The sequence below is a fragment of the Oncorhynchus masou genome, chromosome 3, assembly GCF_036934945.1.
Source record: "Oncorhynchus masou masou isolate Uvic2021 chromosome 3, UVic_Omas_1.1, whole genome shotgun sequence".
Classification (NCBI taxonomy): domain Eukaryota; kingdom Metazoa; phylum Chordata; class Actinopteri; order Salmoniformes; family Salmonidae; genus Oncorhynchus; species Oncorhynchus masou.
Window position 1 is genome coordinate 41,741,689 of NC_088214.1, and position 20,463 is coordinate 41,762,151.

Here is a 20,463-nt window from a genome sequence, read left to right on the forward strand (position 1 = left end):
TTTTTTTAACTGACTAGAAATTTAAACCTTGCCTCACTGAAAATGGTTCTGTCAAATTTGGAAAGCAATCCAATTTACTTACAAATTAACGACTGCATATTTTGGGGACAAGGAGTGCGTCGTTTGTAGTGTTTTCAAGTCAATTGCTTCTGTTTCTACCCACTTTCTATTTCCCTTAAATTAGAATTACAACAAAGGAAGAGAAGGGATGGATTACTCTGATTGTTTTTTATTTGATTTTTAAAAAGTCTGGCATAAATAACATGTACAAGCTTCTCACTATTAGACTACAGAAAAACACCCAGTCGAAAAATACCCCCTACCTCCATAAAGTACCATCACACTGCATAATCCCTTCAGCTCTCATCCTCTTTAAATTCAATATGAGCAGTGGTTAGTAGAGAATATCAGAAAATCAAGTCTCTCATTTACCCCCAGGAGAAAATGTCTTATGAATCTAGATTTCTTGACTACTAGTGACTTCTGCACAAGTGCTATTTAAGATTTACCCAATGGTCTTTGAGACTTTAAATCAACTCCCTCTTGCTCCGCGTGAGAACTACAGTTGAAGTCGGAAGTTCACGTACCCTTAGGTACCCTTAGGTCATTAACTTGTTTTTCAAGCACTCCACAAATTTCTTGCTAACAAACTATAGTTTTGGCAAGTCGGTTAGAACATCTACTTTGTGCATGACACAAGTAATTCTCCAACAATTGATTACAGACAGATTTTTTCACTTATAATTCACTGTATCACAATTCCAGTTGGTCAGAACACTACATACACTAAGTTGACTGTGCCTTTGAACAGCTTGGAAAATTCCAGAAAATGATGTCATGGCTTTAGAAGCTTCTGATAAGTTAATTGACATAATTTGAGTCAATTGGAGGTGTACCTGTGGATGTATTTCAAGGCCTACCTTCAAACTCTGTGCCTCTTGGCTTGACATCATAGGAAAATCAAAAGAAATCAGCCAAGACCTCAAAACAAATCTTTGACCTCCACAAGTCTGGTTCATCCTTGGGAACCATTTCTAAATGCATGAAGGTAACACGTACATCTGTACAAACAATAGTACGCAAGTATAAACACCATGGGACCACGCGGCCGTTATACCGCTCAGGAAGGAGATGCGTTCTGTCTCCTAGAGATGAACGTACTTTGGTGCGAAAAGTGCAAATCAATCCCAGAACAACAGCAAAGGACCTTGTGAAGATGCTGGAGGAAACCAGTACAAAAGCATCTATATCCACAGTAAAACGAGTCCTATATCGACATAACCTGAAAGGCCGCTCAGCAAGGAAGAAGCCACTGCTCCAGAACCGCCATAAAAAAAAAGCCAGACTACGGTTTGCAACTGCACATAGGGACAGAGATTGTACTTTTTGGAGAAATGTCCTCTGGTCTGATGAAACAAAAATAGAACTGTTTGGCCATAATGACCATCGTTATGTTTAGAGGAAAAAGGGGGTTGCTTGCAAGCCGAAGAACACCATTCCAACCGTGAAGCACAGGGGTGGCAGCATCATGTTGTGGGGGTGCTTTGCTGCAGGAGGGACTAGTGCACTTAACAAAATTGATGGCTTCATGACGAAAGGAAAATTATGTGGATATATTGAAGCAACATCTCAAGACATCAGTCAGGAATTTTATTTTTATTTTACCTTTATTTAACCAGGCAAGTCAGTTAAGAACAGATTCTTATTTTCAATGACAGCCTGGGAACACTGCCTGTTTAGGGGCAGAATGACAGATTTGTACATTGTCAGCTCGGGGGTTTGAACTCGCAACCTTCTGGTTGCTAGTCCAACGCTCTAACCACTAGGCTACCCTGCCGCCCCAAAGTTTGGTCGCAAATGGGTCTTCCAAATGGACAATGACCCCAATCATACTGCCAAAGTTGTGGCAGAATGGCTTAAGGGCCACAAAGTCAAGATATTAGAGTGGCCATCACAAAGCCCTATAGAGAATTTGTGGCCAGAACTGAAAAAGCGTGTGCGAGCAAGGAGGCCTACAAACCTGACTCAGTTATACCAGCTCTGTCAGGAGGAATGGGCCAGAATTCACCCAACTTATTGTGGGAAGCTTGTGGAAGGCTACCTGAAACATTTGACCCAAGTTAAACAATTTAAAGGCAATGCTGCCAAATACTAATTGAGTGTATGTAAACTTCTGACCCACTGGGAATGTGATGAAAGAAATAAAAGCTGAAATAAATCATTCTCTCTACTATTATTCTGACATTTCACATACTTAAACTAAAGTGCTGAGTCCTAACTGACCTGAAACAGGGAATTTCTACTAGGATTAAATGTCAGGAATTGTTAAAAACTGAGTTTTAATGTATTTGGCTAAGGTGTATGTAAACGTCAGACTTCAACTGTATCTCTGATCATGGCCATTGATACCTAGCCCGTGTTTGATGCTTTGCATGTCTCTCTGCTTCCCTCCCTCATCCCTCATAGTAAATGTGAATGTCAGCCAGGTACAGAGTAGGAGGCTACTACTCTCAATCTCCCCACTATATGCTTGGTAATCTGTGCCAATGATGCCTTCTCTCCCCATTGGAGAATAGAGACACTGTGAGACAATGTATTCTGCAGCTTCAGATGGTCAGTACAAACACAGCCCATATGCAGCGTCTCACTCCCATCTCTCTCACTCACATGCTCCAGTCGGGTGCATGTTAGTATCAATGTAATAACCAATTGATGGTTTGTTTCCTAAAATGTATAAAAGTACACAAATGAAAGCAATTTGATTGATTTGAGTGATTAAAAACATCAAATTCAATGACACTTACATACAACTAAAGCCATGAACAGTGTACACCGACACAAATGGACCCATTGGACAAAATCTATAAGCTTATGTGGCAGACATTGTCTCTGATTGGGTTAATACAAAAAAACATCACATTGGCCCTGCCCACCGCTCATTATTAACTACATAGTTTGGTTGCTTCGTACTCCACAGAGTTTGGTTGTCTGGCACTGAAAGCCTGTAAGGAAGCCAGTATTCTGGTCACTTCAGAGCTGGACAGTTTCAGTCTGTGACGGAGCAGACATGAGAACAGGTCCATCTGTTGAGCCCCTGGAGGAGAGAGTCGGTTGACCCTGTAGCGGATCTCCACCAGCTGCAGCAGGGCCGAGTCCTGGGATCCCTGAGTGTACGGGTAGTCCAGCTGCAAGATCAGGTCCTGGATGGTGTCCGGGTCAAAGTGCATGCTGTATCCAAACAGCTGCATGCTGTTGATCTTCATGTAGCCCATGTTCTGGGATGAAGATGCTACCACTGGTTCCACGGTGCCCTCTGGTGATTCCAGGTACACTGTACTAGCGTTCCTGTGTCCCCTAACCTCTGGCCCTGGAGCCAATCCTGGCACCGAATCCCTAATGCGGCTCCTCAGGTAGAAATGCACTGTCTCGAAAAAGCTCTTCCACCGGTTGCCCAGTGTCAAGGTCCAGTTGTAGCAGTCCAGGGGGATATCCAGCTTGGTCCGCTCCCAGTCGGGGTAGCCGTGCTGGCCGATGGGCATGGTCCAGCTCTCCGAGTGGCTGCCCCCGAACGGGTTGACGAACACGGACAGCGCAGGCTCCAGCGTGCTGTTCTTGGTCAGGCACACCTGGAGCGCCACCCCCAGGAGCATGTGCACACGGTTGGACTTGTAGCGGTTGCTCTTCAAGGTCAGCAGCATCCTCTTCCGCCACGACGGGTCAAACCAGGCGTTGAGGCGAACGTCGTTGCTGACGAAGATGCCGTGCAAGGTGATGCGCGGGTCCCGGTGCTGGAGCAGGTAGCACAGCTCCAGGTCCTGGAGGTCGCGGTCGCTCTCCAAGCCCAGGTAGGGGTCCGTTGGGTCAGGCACGGCAGGTCGGCACAGCCCCTGGCCCAGGGTAAAGCCCGAGTTGCAGCTGGAGCAGCGGGTGCGGTTCTCAGTGGAACAGGAGGTGCAGCGGGGGCCCTCTCCTACTGAGCAGGGGATGGGGCCCTGGCAGGGGGGGTGGAGGTAGGGGCAGGAGCAGCTGCGGGTCTCCACAGAGTACAGGCCGATGTGGTCATTCTCACTGCAGTACAGAAGGGACAGGATGTAGCTCAGCCAGTAGCGAAGGGGTCTGAGGACAGAGGATAGAACATACTGTAGATGAGGGTAACTTCTTAGTCACTTTACATTTTGATTGCTTAGTAAATTTACGTTTTCTTTTGTTTTGGTCACTTTTGTGAGTCCATTTTCTTGTTTTCTGTCCATGAGATCCAGTCAGGTCCAAAATGATTGGCGTCCTTTATAAAGATGAGCAAAAAACCCAGTATAAAATAAATATTTGTATGCAACAACAGAAAAAGGGAACTTTACCAAGTACCAGGACAGAGGCTGAAACTTGATTACAACTGGATCTTCCAGTGAAAAAATAATCCCAAACACGCATCAATATCCACAAAGAAATGGTTAATTGGCCACAAAATCGCAATCTCAGGACTTAAAACCTGTGGTTTGAATTGAAGAGGGGCAGTCCATAAGCACAGACAAAGGATATCAAAGAACTGGAAAGATTCTGTTTGGAGGAATGGTCTAAGATCGCTCCCGATGTGTTTAGAAAAAGGCTCAGTGACATTATCCTCGCAAGGTGAGGTTTTGAAAAGTATTGAAAACAGGGGTGCCAATCATTTTAACCCTTATCTTTTTGCGGGCCAAAAAAAATTACTTGTTAAACAAAATCTTTCTCTGAGCAATTGTATTAGCATAAACATTTTCAAATTGGAGCATACAATATAGCTCAGTATTTATTTTATACAGTCTTATTTGCTAATCTTAATCAAGGGTGCCAATCATTTTTTACCTGATTGTATGTGAAAAACATCTCCTCAGACACAGCAGGATTCATACTGCACATTAACAGCAACAATATCGTAAATTGAGAGGGATAGGCAGATCAGAAGCCCCATTTCTGCTCTCGTAGGCTCAGCTGTTGCAATGCAAGACAAATCAGACCAAAATGAACATGCTCATCTAGTCGTGAATTCCCCCTGAGTAGGCAGGTGGGTGGCGATGGAGGGAGACACACACACACACACACACACACACACACACACATTTTTGTTCAATGTATGAATACGGCATATACCAACAACTCAGTACAATTACAGAGCTTTTAAAGAATAAAAGGTTTCATGGGAACAGATGCAATAAAATGTACAAGTTTAATAATTCTGCACCTCCATCAAATCCCCCATTTTACTACCAGCGAGGTGTGATAAAGCAGTGTAATTGGATTGAGGAAGCAGAGCTTGCATATGGCAGGAGAACCGAAGTAATTGTGCCATTTAGTTCATTTCCTATACAAAGAATGGCTATCGAAACAGAGCGGTCAGGAGCGAGGAATCCATCACAGTGAAGATACGATAAAAGGAGAGCTGCTCTGGAAAGCTGGAGTAACTAATTACTGGTGGGCCAGGTAGCAGGGCATAGGGCTGAACCAGGAAACCACAGTAGTCACAGGGCAAAAACCATTCATCGTTTACTCAGAAACCATATTTTTAGAGGTACAGAAGCATGGTCCCAGATCTATTTTGCCAGCCCCAGTAAAGCACAAAGAGTTCTGGGACCAGGCTATCCAAATTCTAAATTGAATGCACTTCCGACTGTAGTTTTTGGCGGTTAACATCAATGAAAGGGATTGAAAGGGATTGCATGTAATTGGTTACTGTAGAAGAGGCGGGATCTCAAGCACAAACGTTTGAATGTCAAAACGTGTGTTCTTCATACTCCTTTCTGAGTGTGGACATTCCACATTATCCAAAGACTTATTGTGACCTAGTATGTAGGCCTACCACAACTCCTGAGCACCGTGGTCTTAGATACTTCGGATAAGAAAGTAGAAACGGTTCTAATTGTACTGCAATAAGCTACTGCCGGTCGTCCAACTACCCTTAATTCGGGTTTTCCCAGGTGAGACTCAATTTCTACCGTCAGCACTTCTTGTCTCCTTTCTTAACCTCTCAGCTTTTGTTTCCCCAAAAGTGCATTTCTTTCTCGTACAGTGAAATAAATCAGTTGCATAAATACAAGACAAGGTATTTTAGGGGGGACCTCGGGGTTAACGAACCCCCTAAAAATACTCTGTACCTCTCCCTCTGCAGCACTATCCTGGGCCGATGGCGGCATCTCTTGCTAAGACTGAAGAGCTTGTTCGCGGCGCGACGTGCTTTGTCAAGGAGCAGGCCACTCGTGGTCTCCAGCTGCCTATAGCGTTGGAGCAGACCCCCATCCATGCTCCACAAGTGCTCCACGACAGATGTGTTCACGGCGTAATGGGTTGGCAACCTTCCAACAAAACTTTGGAACTCCTCTGGAATAAAAACAGAATAAGAAAAACAAAACATGGATAAGTAAAGTTTTATTTTCTGAGAATGTGTCAAAAAAAGTGTCTGTTCTCACTGTCTGAGAAAAGAAGAAAAAAACAAGTATGAATAAACAACTGGTTGTTCTTTTTGTTTGTGACTTGCTAGAGAACAGAACTGACATTATTTAATTGGAGCAAAAATGTATCACATTCTATTTACCACCTGTCTGTAATTTGGAGTCGTGAGGGATAGTTATCCAACCTCAGTCATTAAAGTGGTAATGTATCAGATGGTGAGTAACTAGGAGTGGGTGCAAACAATACACGTCCAGCTGTCTACGTTATCGAAGCAAGACCATTTAAATCGCCGCGTTAACCTATTATATCAAGGTTTTTGTTGAAACAAGGGTATTTCAGTGGAGTGAGAAATACATACGCTTTTGTTATGTGAAGGTTTAAAACTACTATGCACCCTACTCCACGACCATATCTCAATGAAAAATTGCACAATGGGGATTTTTATTATTTCCATACATATGAAACCTTATTGAATGTGAGCCTGAAGACCTGACTCCCTACACTCAACACTACATTGTTGCAATTCATCAACAAGCTGGCTAAAGCAGAAATATACTGGCACCCAGCCTTCTCAATTGTCCGCTCATCACCAAGTACATTGAACTGTTGCATATTCAACTAACTCCAGTAAACACCTGATTCCACAAACTCCTGGTTGGCCAGTGTCCAAGCCTCCCTGAGGCGCAGTAGGTTGTTCTCCAGGGCATGGAGGTCCGTCTGTGGACAGTTGCACTGTGGGAAGTCCGGGCTGCACTGGCACCAGCAGTCACTGGCCCTGCAAACAAACTGGCCCTCCGAGTTACAGCCGATGTAGCTGAGGGCTGCTTGGACGAAGCGGCTCCGCAGGTAGGCTGGTAGAATTACCTGGAGTCCTGGGGAGGCAAGTGAGACCTAGGTAAGTATTTCGGAGTGTAAGAAGGCACAACAATCAGGCACTGCAGCTACATTTCTTTTGAGGATGTACCAATTACAGTCATCCAGGGGTATGAATACGTTCCTTGTGGATTAGCCTCGAGAGCCAATTCGATTGCAGATAAGAACTACTATCGCCTGTATTTACTGCATTGGACCTCTTAAGAATGCACCCCATATAGAGGCAGCTGTAGTAAGTTACTGTGCAGTAGTCCCTTTAACTTGTTGGGAATAAATTAGTAAACCATGAAAGCCACACCTGATTCATTCATGTTCTTCCAGAGTGATACACCTGTTGACATTTTGTCTGTAGACTATGCCTGCTGACATTTTGTCTGTAGATCAGGTTTCAGAAGTACCTTGTAACTGGATCTTGTTTTCTGGACTGTGGACCAGTACTGAGCTGATAGAGTCAAGGTTGTCATAGTTACTGCATCCAAGCGGGCCCGTCCTGGTTTCAGTCACCTGGGGAGGAACGGTAACAAATGAACTGAATGAATGTTCCGTAGTTTACCCATGTTTTGTTTCCTGCATCAAACATCTGAACACATTCTGTGGATCTGAATGAGTTCTGAGCAATTAGTGCTTTTTGAGGTCGGTTCGGTTTCGGTTCAATGATTAAAAAAGAAATCACGGTTTTCGATATTGGGTTTGATTGTTTTGTTTGAATGCTGTAACAACAATTTAATAATAATAAAAAATAAAATAATAATATTAAAAGCTCTATGATGGTAGTGGTAGTATTATTTTCATTCCAAAGCATCATATCATCTCTATAGAACTGCTGTCTGACAAAATCACAATTTAGTTCTTCAAAGTAAATAAGGCATATTTTTAGGACTGCTGAATTACCCCCCTCCCCCCACCCCCTTGCAGGCAAAACATTTTAGCAGGCCCCATCATGACAGCGAAGAGAACAAATATACGTTTTAAAGTTAATTTCCTGCAATTCTACACATTTTGCCATGGAGCAGAGAGAAGTTTTTGCAATTTTATAACTCTCATTTCATGCAATTCTAATCATTTTGGCATGGGATGGAGAGCAAAATTTGCAATTTTACTGCTAGCGATACCTCGCGAAGCAACAGCTGCCACTCTATATCCCCTCGTGATTGTGCATTCTTCTGCCTCTTCCATAGCAGACAAAAAAGAAACACAGACTGGACAAGTAGATGCGCAATGGATCATGGTCATTGTAGGTCATTACCGCTCCCTAGTACATCGCACAGTTTCCTGATTTATCTCTAGAGAAGCTGTGCAATGTGCGCCTTGAGCTCACAGAACACCCCCCAAAAATAACTGACATTTCTGTTAATTGCTCAGCACTAATCTGAATGAATAGTATACTACATAACCAAAAGTATGTGGACACCTGCTTGTCGAACATCTCATTCTAAAATCATTGGCATTAATATGGAGTTGGTCCCCCGTTTGCTGTTATAACAGCCTTCACTCTTCTGGGAAGGCTTTCCACTAGATGTTGGAACATTGCTACGGGGACTTGCTTCCATTCAGCCACGTGAGCAGTAGTGAGGTCGGGCCCTGATGTTGGCTGATTAGGCCTGGCTCACAGTCAGCGTTCCAATTCATCCCAAAGGTGTTCAAAGGGGTGGAGGTCAGGGATCTGTGCAGGCCAGTCAAGATCTCCACACCGATCTCGGCAAACCATTTCTGTATGGACCTTGCTTTGTGCACAGGGGCATTGTCATGCTGAAACAGGAAAGGGTCTTCCCGAAACTGTTGCCACGAAGTTGGAAGCACAGAATCATCGAGAATGTCATTGTATTTTAATTTTTTTGTATTTTACCTTTATTTAACCAGGCAAGTCAGTTAAGAACAAATTCTTATTTTCAATGACGACCTAGGAACATTGTATGCTGTAGAGTAAAGCTTTTCCTTCACTGAAACTAAGGGGCTTTTAGCCCAAACCATGAAAAACAGCCCCAGACCATTACTCCTCCACCAAACTTTACATTTGGCACTATGCATTGGAGCAGGTAGCTTTCTTCTGGCTTCCACCAAACCCAGATTCGTCCGTCAGACTGCCAGATGGTGAAGCATGATTCATCACTTCAGAGAACGTGCTTCCACTGCTCCAGAGTCCAATGGCGGCGAGCTTAACACCACTCCAGCCGACACTTGGCATTGTGCATGATGATCTTAGGCTTGTGTGTTTCTGCTCGGCCTTGGAAACCCATTTCATGAAGCTCCTGACAAACAGTTATTGTGCTGACGTTGCTTCCATAGGCAGTTTGGTACTCGGTAGTGAGTGTTGCAACCGTAGACAGACGACTACGCACTTCAGCACTCAGTCCCGTTCTGTGAGCTTGTGTGGCCTACCACTTCGAGGCGGAGCTGTTGTTGCTCCTAGACGTTTCCCCTTCACAATAACAGCACTTACAGTTAACCGGCACAGCTCTAGCAGGACAGAAATTTGACGAACTGACTTGTTGGACATGTGGCATCCTATGATGGTGTCACGTTGAAAGTCAATGAACTCTTCAGTAAGGCCATTCTACTGCCAATGTTTGTCTATGGAGATTGCATGGCTGTGTGCTCGATTTTATACACCTGTCAGCCACGAGTGTGGCTGAAATAGCCAAATCTACTCATTTGAAGAGGTGTCCACATAGTTTTGTTTATATAGTGTATGTGTGTTCCAGTAGTGTACTCATTAAAGGAGAACATCAAACCTTGGCCAACCCAAAATGTTGATTTTGTGGACAATTAACCATTTCTTTGTGGATTTTGTTGTGTGCTTGGAAGATCCACATGGGGCCACGTTTCAGGCTCCTAGCAGAGGCAAACAGGTTTATGGCTAAAATGTCCTGGTACTGGGTAAAGTTCATGATGCCGTTGACCTTAAAAAAGGTCCCAGGACCAGTACAAGCAAAACCGCCCCATAACATCAAAGCTCCACCACCCTATTTTACAGTAGGGATGGGTTTCCTTTCTGCTTATACATCCTTATTTCGATGCCAAACCCACCAACGAGTGGCCAAAGAGCTTTATTTTCATGTCATCCAACAAATGTAAACGTCGAGAGTTTTGCTGAACACCACTGGTACTTGGATTGGAACTGGGGCTTTGGTCAGATGACATGAAAATAAAGCTCTTTGGCCACGGACACCAGTGGCGGGTTTGGTGTCGAAATAAGGATGCATAAGCAGAACAGAATACCATTACCTACTGTAAAATATGGTGGTGGATATTTTATGTGATGTGTATATTTTGTTGTTGTGGGTACACATTCTTTATCGACAGAAACCTGTCCATCTGTCCATCCCTTGAATATATCATTGGAACACGTGGGTACAGCCTGATGGAAATCACATGCATTTCTTATGACTTGAAACATGTTAATTCTCAGCAGTTTCATCTTGAGATAGACTATGCTGCAACTCTTACATACCAAATCCGCACAGCGGGAGTCCGACAATAAGGAAAATCAACACGCTACACTTAGACTATTTCACATAAATAAATTATCCACAATAAAATGTTGGCAGCAGCTTACCCCCCACCCCTCCCCCCACACAGAAACATAGAAACAAAACAAATCCCCACAGCAGCAGCACAGGTTTAACAGTTTGACCTCCTATTCTGTATATACTAACCTATTCTGTAGTAACCTATATTGTATATAGTAACCTATTCGCATCTAACTTCAACTCCGTATGCCCAGAGGCAGAGGGCAGTCGAGGGCCTCTTACCCTGATGGCAGTGGAGGCAATCTGGAGGTGGTGGAGCCGGCGCAGAGTGCTCTCCCTGTCGGTGAAGTAGGAGGCAGCCAGCTGGTGAAGGGCCTCCAGGGTCACCGCCCCTGCCATGGCCCCCGTAACGTTGTGTCTGCTGCCCTGAGCTCCAGCCCATGGTTCCGGGTCGCGGCTTAGCTTCCTCTTATCCACAAATATCGTCAAGGACTCCTCCCCTGATTACAAAGCAACAGGAAATGAGGAAATGGGAGACTGAGCGGCTGGGCCAGAGACGTTAATCAATGGTAATTATCTCCCATCTCTCCTTCAGGGAGGTTCCAATTATTCAATGACTGTGTTGAAGAATGGTAATGGGCAGAACATGTGATCTATGTTTAATCTCATCCCAGTTCAACAACCATACTGAACTGAGCCCTCTGCTTTAGTGTATAAAGCTCTTTATGCACATAACATATATATATAACATATAACATACATCACATCCAAACTGTATGATTTGCAAGTTACATTGAGAATCAACCGCTTCTACAGAGGAATCTGTTGTAGCTAAGTTACTGAATGTATCTCAGACACTGAGAAGAGTAGGTTTTGACATGAGAGTTAACCAAAATTCTCTTGACAAAAACACACTTATTTTTAGTCTAAGACATCTCCCAGGGCACAATACTGCTGTAATGCGGGTCAAGTGGGAGCCAACGTTCGGAGCCTCCCTTTACTGTACCTCCCATCGTGGCGGAGAGTAGGAGGTGAGTCCCGTACTTCTTGATGATTTTCTCAGTGATCCTGCGGAGTGTGGGCCGCCTCCCAAGCTGCCTGACCGTGTGCATGAAGTCAGGGTCGAGGGGCGGAGCCAGGCCGCCACTGTTGTCACGCCACTCCACCGCCAGGCTGTTGACCTTCCATCTGCCAAACTCCCTGTAAACAACGTCACGATAACATGTTTCATACAATAGTTGATTTGAGTTCTTGATTTGTGGAAAGAGTTTTAAACTTTGTAAAAATATCACATTAAACTAAATAGGCTGTTGAGAACATTCCTGTCGAATGTAATTGTGGAATTCATTCACAGATAAAACCCAATGCAAACAGGCACAACATTTGCAGAGAGATACATGCAGTATCTCTCTTACTCAGACTCTGCCACATTTGCTCTGACAGACTGCCACTGGCTAATAGACAGGAGGTCACTCTCAAGACACATATGTTCACAGGTCTGTAGGGGTGTTTGTGATGGTAGGACCTTATCTTGCAATTGTGTTTGTTATTGCTCAATCGCCATATTTCTTTGGAGCTTCAAGCTAGCTGTTGCGATGGAAAGAAACCTCAGTTGGGCAATGTCTTTGCTAAGGTGATCTCCACAGTACCATATTGCTACTGTAGCATGAGTCCTTATGGGAGTCCAATGCAGCACTATGAATGCATAACAAGTGCTATAAATTGTCAATGTGACCATGAACTACTAGGGCCCATAAACCAGTGCAGCGTCCCTATAAGCATGGGTAACCATGTACCACAGCTTATCCTGAACCAGACCTGAGTGACCGTGAAACATCTTAAGACCTTGAGCCATTTAGAACGCAATTAGAAACCTTTCAGGAAACCATAGAAATGGATTGAGTATGAGCACTTGGGGCATCCATAGCAAAGCAAATACAGTGGATTCAGAAAGTATTCAGACCCCTTTACTTTTTCCACCTTTTGTTACAGTACATCATTATTCCAAAATTGATTACATTGTTCCCCCCCACCCTCAATCTACACACAAAACCCCACAAGGACAGAGCAAAAACTGTTTTTTAGAAATGTTTGCAAACATAAAACTGAAATATCACATTTACATAAGTATTAAGACCCTTTAATCTTTGGCAGCGATTACAGCCTTGAGTCTTCTTGGGTATGACGATACAAGCTTGCCACAACTGGGATCGGGAGAGTTTATCCCATTCTTCTCTGCAGATCCTCACAAGCTCTGTCAGGTTGGATGGGGAGCGTCGCTGCACAGCTATTTTTTTTTCTCCAGAGTTGTTCGATCAGGTTCAAGTTCGGGCTCTGGCTGGGCCACTCAAGGAAATTCAGAGACTCCTGAGTTGTCTTGGTTGTGTGCTTAGTGTCGTTGTCCTGTTGGAAGGTGAACCTTTGCCGCAGTCTGAAGTCTGAACGCTCTGGAGCAGGTTTTCCTCAAGGATCTCTCTGTACTTTGCTCCATTAATCTTTTCCTCGATCCTGACTAGTCTCCCAGTCCCTACTGCTGAAAAGCATCCCCACAGCATGATGCTGTCACCACCATGCTTCACCGTAGGGATGGTGCCAGGTTTCCTCTAGACGTGACACATGGCATTCAGGCCAAAGAGTTCAATCTTGCTGTCATCAGACCAGAGAATCTAGTTTCTCATGGTCTGAGAGTCTTTAGGTGCATTTTGGCAAACTCAAAGCGGGCTGTTATGTGCCTTTTACTGAGGAGGGGCTACCGCCACTCTACCATAAAGACCTGATTGGTGGAGTGCTGTAGAGATGGTTGTCCTTCTGGAAGGTTCTCTCATCTCCACAAAGGAACTCTGGAGCTCTGTCAGAGTGACCATTAGGTTCTTGGTCACCTCCCTGACTAAAGCCCTTCTCCCTCGATTGCTAAGTTTGGCCGGAAGGCCAGCTCTAGGAAGAGTCTTGGTGGTTCCACACTTCTTCCATTTAAGAATGATGGAGGCCACTATGTTCTTGGGGGCCTTCAATGCTGCAGAACATTTTTGGTACCCTTCCCCAGATCTGTGCCTCGACACAATCCTGTCTCGGAGCGCTACGGACAATTCCTTTGGCTTGGTTTTCGCTCTGACATGCAATGTCAATTGTGAGACCATATTTAGACAGGTGTGTGTCTTTCCAAATCATGTCCAAATTAATTTACCACAGGTGGACTTCAATCAAGTTGTAGAAACATCTCAAGGATGATCACTGGAAACAGGATGCACCTGAGCTCAATTTCGAGTCTCATAGCAAAGGGTCTGAATACTTATGTATATAAGGTATTCCTGCTTTTATTTTTAATACATTTGCAAATAAAGTTTTTAACCTGTTTTCACTTTATCATTATGGGGTATAGTATGTAGATTTAATGAGGAGAAATGTAAATTAATCAATTTTAGAATAAGAGTGTAACGCAACAAAATGTGTAAAAGGGAAAGGCTCTGAACACTTTCCGAATGCACTGCATGTTCACCATTTTATATCACAAAGCCCTTGTGATTCACCATTAACTGTATGTGATGACCATTACTCGCTACATACAGAGTGTACTGACACGTGTCACATCGACCTCAAGTGTTAATTACACAGTCACATCCCATTGGGGACAGGCAAACTCTAGCATTCTTAAGACGCAATTCTCTCTCCAGTCGCTACAGTCAAGACTCCTACTGCTCCGTCCTCATGGGAGGCAATCAAATCACTGCCATGAGTTACGATCGGCAGAGAAATAATTGAGGAATAAGGCCAGTGTGGAGAATGTCATTACATCCAATCATCGTAACGAGAGGCAGACTGCAGTGCCTCTCCGGTTGTCACTTGATGGGCACTATAGATCGTACCCCGGCGTTAGCCTGCGGTCTTATTCACCGGTGAGCACTTATGGATTGGAAGCAGGGATACTACGATAACGCTACACTGGTGGATAATAGTCTGACAGCTTCCTGTTCAAGACCCGGAGCCATGTGTAATCAAATGCGGAGAAACGGGAAGGCCCCCCGGGGAAAATGGAGAGCCGGTCGAGAGGAAAAACGGACACCAGCGTTCTGTCGGTTTAATCACTTGTAACTGAATCCGATGTTAATCCACATGGTTACGTCGCTATGATTATATTTCAATCCAAACAGAGCGGGGTCTTCATCTCAATTGAATGGATACCATGTTGCTTTTTCTCCGTCCTCTAGAGAGAATTAAAATCAGTAGGAGCTGTTCCGGGAGATGGGTGATGGGACTCTGTGTGCTCTTAGAGAAGACTATATAATTCTCAGAGCCAGTAGAAAGTCTCCTTTATCTAGCTTACCACAAGATGGTGAACAAGTGTTGAGCCATAGTGGACCAGCAGGGCCATATTTATAATGGACAGAAATATAAACGCAACATTCAACAATTTTACTGAGTTATCGTTCATGTAATGAAATCAGTCAATTTAATTAAATAAAGTTAATCTATGGAATTAACATGACTGGGCAGCGACGCAACCATGGGGGGTGGGGGGGGGGCATGTGTAATGATCATGTTGTTTAATCAGCTTCTTGATATGCCACACCTGTCCAGTGGATGGATTATCTTGGCAAAATACAAATACTCACTAACAAGGTTGTAAACAAATGTGTGCACAACATTTGAGAGAAATAAGCTTTTTGTGCATATGGAAAAGTCTGGGGATTCAGCTCATGAAACATGAGACCAAAACTTTACAGTTGCGTTTATATTTTTGTTAATTATAGTAATGTCATTATATTGTGAATTGCAGTGGCACAAGGCCAGCATCATCCTATACTTTCCAATGATCATATATGGTTCCTTGATAGTTTGTGCAGTACAAACACTTCACCTTCAAAATACAAAAATGCAAAATGTAAAAGAACACCCACTTCACCTTCCATTTATTCCAGACCACTTAGGAATGTTTCAGACGATACTGCTTTTCTAAAACAGTCTGTATCCTTTCTGATACAGAGCATGAACTAGAGTGGAGAGTGTATTCAACCAAGTACCACCAATCCAAAAGTTAATGTAATGTTAAGAGCACAGTGTAACACATGACCTCAATTTCAATTTGCACTAGTTCTGCAGACACCATACCCATCAATGCGAATTTTGGTGGACATCCAGTGTATGTTTACTTATGTTCGTGTTGACGTCTGTGTTGACTCCGCATGGATTTGCATGTCCATGGGGAATGTATGCAGTTGAGACACTAATATACAGCGCATTCAAGGTGAGGACTGAATTATAGCATACAGTTCATTCAGAAAGTATTCAGACCCCTTATATGCCATCTGAGAGTTGAGAATCACAAACTATAGGAGTGAAGGGTTGTTCAGAGAGGGAGAATAGAATAGCCTCACTTGTGTAGAGCTATGGTAGAGGGCAAAAGAGGGGTGGGGGCAGGGGGAGAGATGAAGGTGGAGGGAGAGAGAAGAGAAAGCAAAGATAGATGTGGAGAGAGAGATCACCTGTAGATCTTGTATCTGGTGGTGTAGCCTTGCTGGTGTCTCTCCACAGACTCCGTGAACTCCAGGGCATTGTGGAAGGGCCCTTTGTCCGACAGCAGCCAGCCCATGGGCCCAGCACCACCGCCATCACTGGGTCCGGCCGCGGCGGCAGCAACCCCAGCCCATGTCCAGCAGCAGAACAGGCCCAGAGCGACCCCCTCCCATAAGAGCAGCACAGGCACCTGTCTAAGACCGATTCCCTGGCAGCTCATGCTTCACCCAGCGACTCCTCATCCTCTCCGGACTTTGCCCCTGTCCTGGGGGGACAACCCATTTGTGGGAATTTGCCAATTCAGGAATGTTAGCCTACATTAATTGTGATATTTTATAAGCTTTAGTATTGTACTGTATATGATATTGCATGAAATTGTTCTACACTGAGATACTTGATATATTAAAGAAAGATTGAAAAGGAGAGCTGTGATAAATTCAATATAAAAAACGTTAAAAAAACAAGTATATAAATCAACATTAACATTCCTATGCAGTTTTCCGCGCATTTCCACGTCACACTTACAGTTGCATACAACTTGATAGACCTTGTATTGTAAAATAATATGCTTGGGTCCTTACCTGATTTCTGAAAGTGTGGAGACCAATTATGTTTATTTTTAATGATTCAAAGAGATCTCGAGGTTGCACGAGCCCTGATAAAAGATATTTTCATTTTCCGTGTGGTCAAAATATTAAATAAATTCGCTCAACTGCCCGTGTAAGAATTGATGCGAGGCTGAAATACCAAACAAGGGGGAAAAACGTTTATTTTTCCTGCCTTCTGAAAATAAACCACTTTATATTCCAGAGCACATACATCCAAATATTGGAAGGCTCCTCCGTAGATTGCAGACTCCTCTGTAGATTGCAGGTGGATCTCACATTTGCCTTGCGCAACAACTTCAGCCTCAAAACAGAAGGGGTAGAACTCTGTGCGTCCGCCTCAAACAAGTGAGTAAAATAATTGCGGTCAAAAACAATAATTCACAATCAGTGAATTGAATACGCGTTCTTTCAACTTCCTTATTTTTAATTTAACACTTGCTAATTTAATTTGTAACCCCTAAAATTCCTACATCGAGTGCACAAATAGCCTGATCATTCGTTATCTGGTTTCAATTCCTAAGCTCATGCAGTTGCTGCCTCCCTCTTGCAGTATCAGTTGTGTGAATGATGGAGGGGTTGAGCAGATTGGAGCTCCGTTCTAGACAAAACGAAACATTGTTCACAATGCACATTAATGTATTTCATTTGGAATTTGGTGACTGTGAGCTCGAACTGCTCGAGCAGCCACAGCAATTTCAATGTTGATGAAGATGGCAATGATGATGATGATTGAAACGACAACAAGGCTACACAGCTGCTGGTACTGCATCTACTAATCACAATGATGCACAGCCTGACTTTAGGCTATAAATGTGTTATATGCATGTTGAAAGATTGGTAATTTATACATAGCAATGTCTTGATCTTTTTCAACAGATATTAGTGTAGTATAAATGCATATAGCTAGGTATTTATTGATATCTTACAACCAGTATGGTAGCCTACCAAAAACAATCAACATCAAACTTGGCTGAAGGTCCTGATTGGCACCATGCTATAGTTCAAATGAGTTTTGGCTCAGAATTTATTTCCTTAAAGATGCAATCGATATGTCATTTCAGTGATAGTGGAGACAGGTGTGGAGCAGATGTATCATTTTGATATTTTCTCATCATGGCAACATCACAGCTAGCTGATACGCCGGTCGGTGCCGGTCGGTCGACACCTCTCACAAGATATGGACGCTGGAGTGACAGTAGTTGAAAGTGGATCCTCTGGGACTGAGGATTAAGGAGGGGTGAGTGAGTGGCAGGTGCAGGCGATGGATCGCTAATTAGACTGTTTCAACTATGACGGAGCAAAAGAATGAAAAGCTAAATGCCTGAACATGAGCACTTTGATGTCAGGTTGGTAATCCCCCTTTTTGTCGGTTGCTGTAGGAGCCCGCCTTTGTTCACGAACTTGCAAGTCATCATTATGCTTTGTCATTCAAAGTGCAACGAGTGACTGGCGAGAAGTGAAACTGTTAAATGGTTTGGACTGACAGAGCACATTAGGGTAGTCTCTATTTCTCTATGCTTCCCGAATCCATAGTTTGCAGCCATCGATTTCCCTGTTTTATTGTCATTTGGCAAGGGCCACGGGACTGTCAAGGAACTTCGTATTCTCGTTCAAACTCAAAATGAACGAGAACTCAATATGGAGGGGTCATGTCCATGCACCCTAAATGACTTCAGTCAACACCTAAGCTGGACGTGAGGATCAAATCAAATCAAATGTTATCGGTCACATGCTTCGTACATAACAGGTTTAGACTAACCGTGAAATGCTTACTTCCAACAATGGAGAAATAACTTTTCTTGAGAAATAATAGACAAGTATTTACACGGAAGAATTGAAATCATGTAAAAAGTAATGATAACTTGGCTGTATACACGGGGTACCATTACCGAGTTGATGTGCAGGGGTACGAGGTAATTGAGGTAGATATGTGCATATAACTAGGAATAAAGTGACTAGTCAACAGGACAGATAAACAGTAGCAGCAGTGTATGTGATGACTTGGTACATCAGTACCACTTGCCATGCGGTAGCAGAGAGAGCAGTCTATGGGTGGCTGGAGTCTTTGACAATTTTTAGGGCCTTCCTCTGACACCGCCTGGTATAGAGGTCCTGGGTGGCAGGGAACTCGGCCCCAGTGATGTACTGAGCTGCACCCATTATGTTCTGTAACGCCTTGCTGTCGGATGCCAAGATGTTCTCAATTGTGCAGCTGTATAACTTTTTGAGGATCTGAGGGCCCATTCCAAATATTTTCAGCATCCTGAGGATGCCCTCTTTTGATTGAGGTTGTGGCAGAATTACTTGTAAGTGTCTGTATTAGTATCCCGCTCCTTAAAAGTGGCAGCTTTAGCCTTTAGCTCAGTGCGAATGTTGCATGTAATCCAATCCTTCTAGTTGGGACATGTACATATGGTCACTGTGGGGACAACGTCATCGATGCACTAATATTAATGAAGCCGGTGACTGATGTGGTAAGCTCCTCAATGCCATCGGATGGTCCCAGTCTACATGAAATGGCTACATTTGAGCAATAACGTATCCCACAATTCATTATGTAGTTTCTGTCTGGAGAATTTGCTCCTTCAGCAACTGATGGTGATTTCCAACGATATGGAAGTCTACAATTGCTTTTGCTGCAAAAGGAATGCATTAAATATTCTGTCGGCAATAATTAGCTTCCCCCTGGGCTGAAGACTGTTATAGTCTCCTGAAATCTGGGCCTTGGCTGTCTGGGTATACGGTTATTGAAAAGTTCCTAAACCTATCTGTTCTCTTCCTTTTCCCCCACTCTCCCCAGTTATCTGTCTCTCTTTCTTTCCTTCCTACTCTCTCTCCACCTCTTTCTGTTTCTCTCAAGTCTATCTTCCTCGTCTTCCTCCCTTTTTCTTGTTCCGCCTCCTCCTCTCTGTCCCCTCTTTATCTCTCTAGCTCTAGTTCTCCTGCTCTCCTTTCCCTCTCCCCTGTTACCCACTGAGCTCCAGGATGCAGCTCGGTGATGTGGATTATTTGTGCAGTAATCATCCCCTGGAATTCAGTCTTGGCGGCAGACAGTGTGGAGAAACTCAGAAAAAAATTGCCATTCTGCCAACGTGGTGTGAATGCGCCTGGAACCTAATGCCCTGTTTTGCCAAAGGGGTGCCCAAGCTTGATCACCAGATTTTCTTTTGCAAATAGATGCTTTCTTTTCATCCTCCAGCCAAAAATAAGGCTTGAGGTATCGTAGAATGTCATCGTAATCTGTTTGTAGTGGAGCCCATTGACAATGATGTGAAGACAGTGACAGCGTAGAATAGGTCATGCAACTCCGTGTTTGGGAAAATATGCAGTGCTTCGTGTTGTCACCATCAAGATGCTGTTCAGAATCTCTCAAGAGAGTTCGCTCAGGAGTTCAAGGATGGTCCCAAAGAGTTGTGCATTGCACCTCTCCTGGATCTGAGTGATAACATGCGCAGCTCAATTTTCAATGTTCAATGACTTGACAATTGACAATGTTCAATGACTTCAGTGTTGTTTCTTAGCGATTACTGTTCAATGTCCTGATTGTCTACAAATGTAGAATCTTCATTTGAGCCAGTTTG

The 20,463-nt window shown here is 43.8% G+C and overlaps 1 protein-coding gene across 1 annotated transcript; it reads right to left on the reverse strand.

Moving 5' to 3' along the window:
• Positions 1-222: 222 nt before the first annotated feature.
• LOC135517038 (BMP/retinoic acid-inducible neural-specific protein 3-like) lies at positions 223-17,424 on the reverse strand. Its single transcript, XM_064941068.1, has 8 exons — positions 16,856-17,424; positions 16,244-16,539; positions 11,770-11,963; positions 11,046-11,263; positions 7,692-7,797; positions 7,056-7,292; positions 6,126-6,348; positions 223-4,116 (listed from the first exon to the last, which is right to left on the reverse strand). The coding sequence occupies exons 2-8, from the start codon at positions 16,492-16,494 to the stop codon at positions 2,943-2,945; spliced, it is 2,403 nt and encodes an 800-aa protein (XP_064797140.1). The 5' UTR covers positions 16,495-16,539; positions 16,856-17,424; the 3' UTR covers positions 223-2,942.
• Between the last annotated feature and the right edge of the window lie 3,039 nt (positions 17,425-20,463).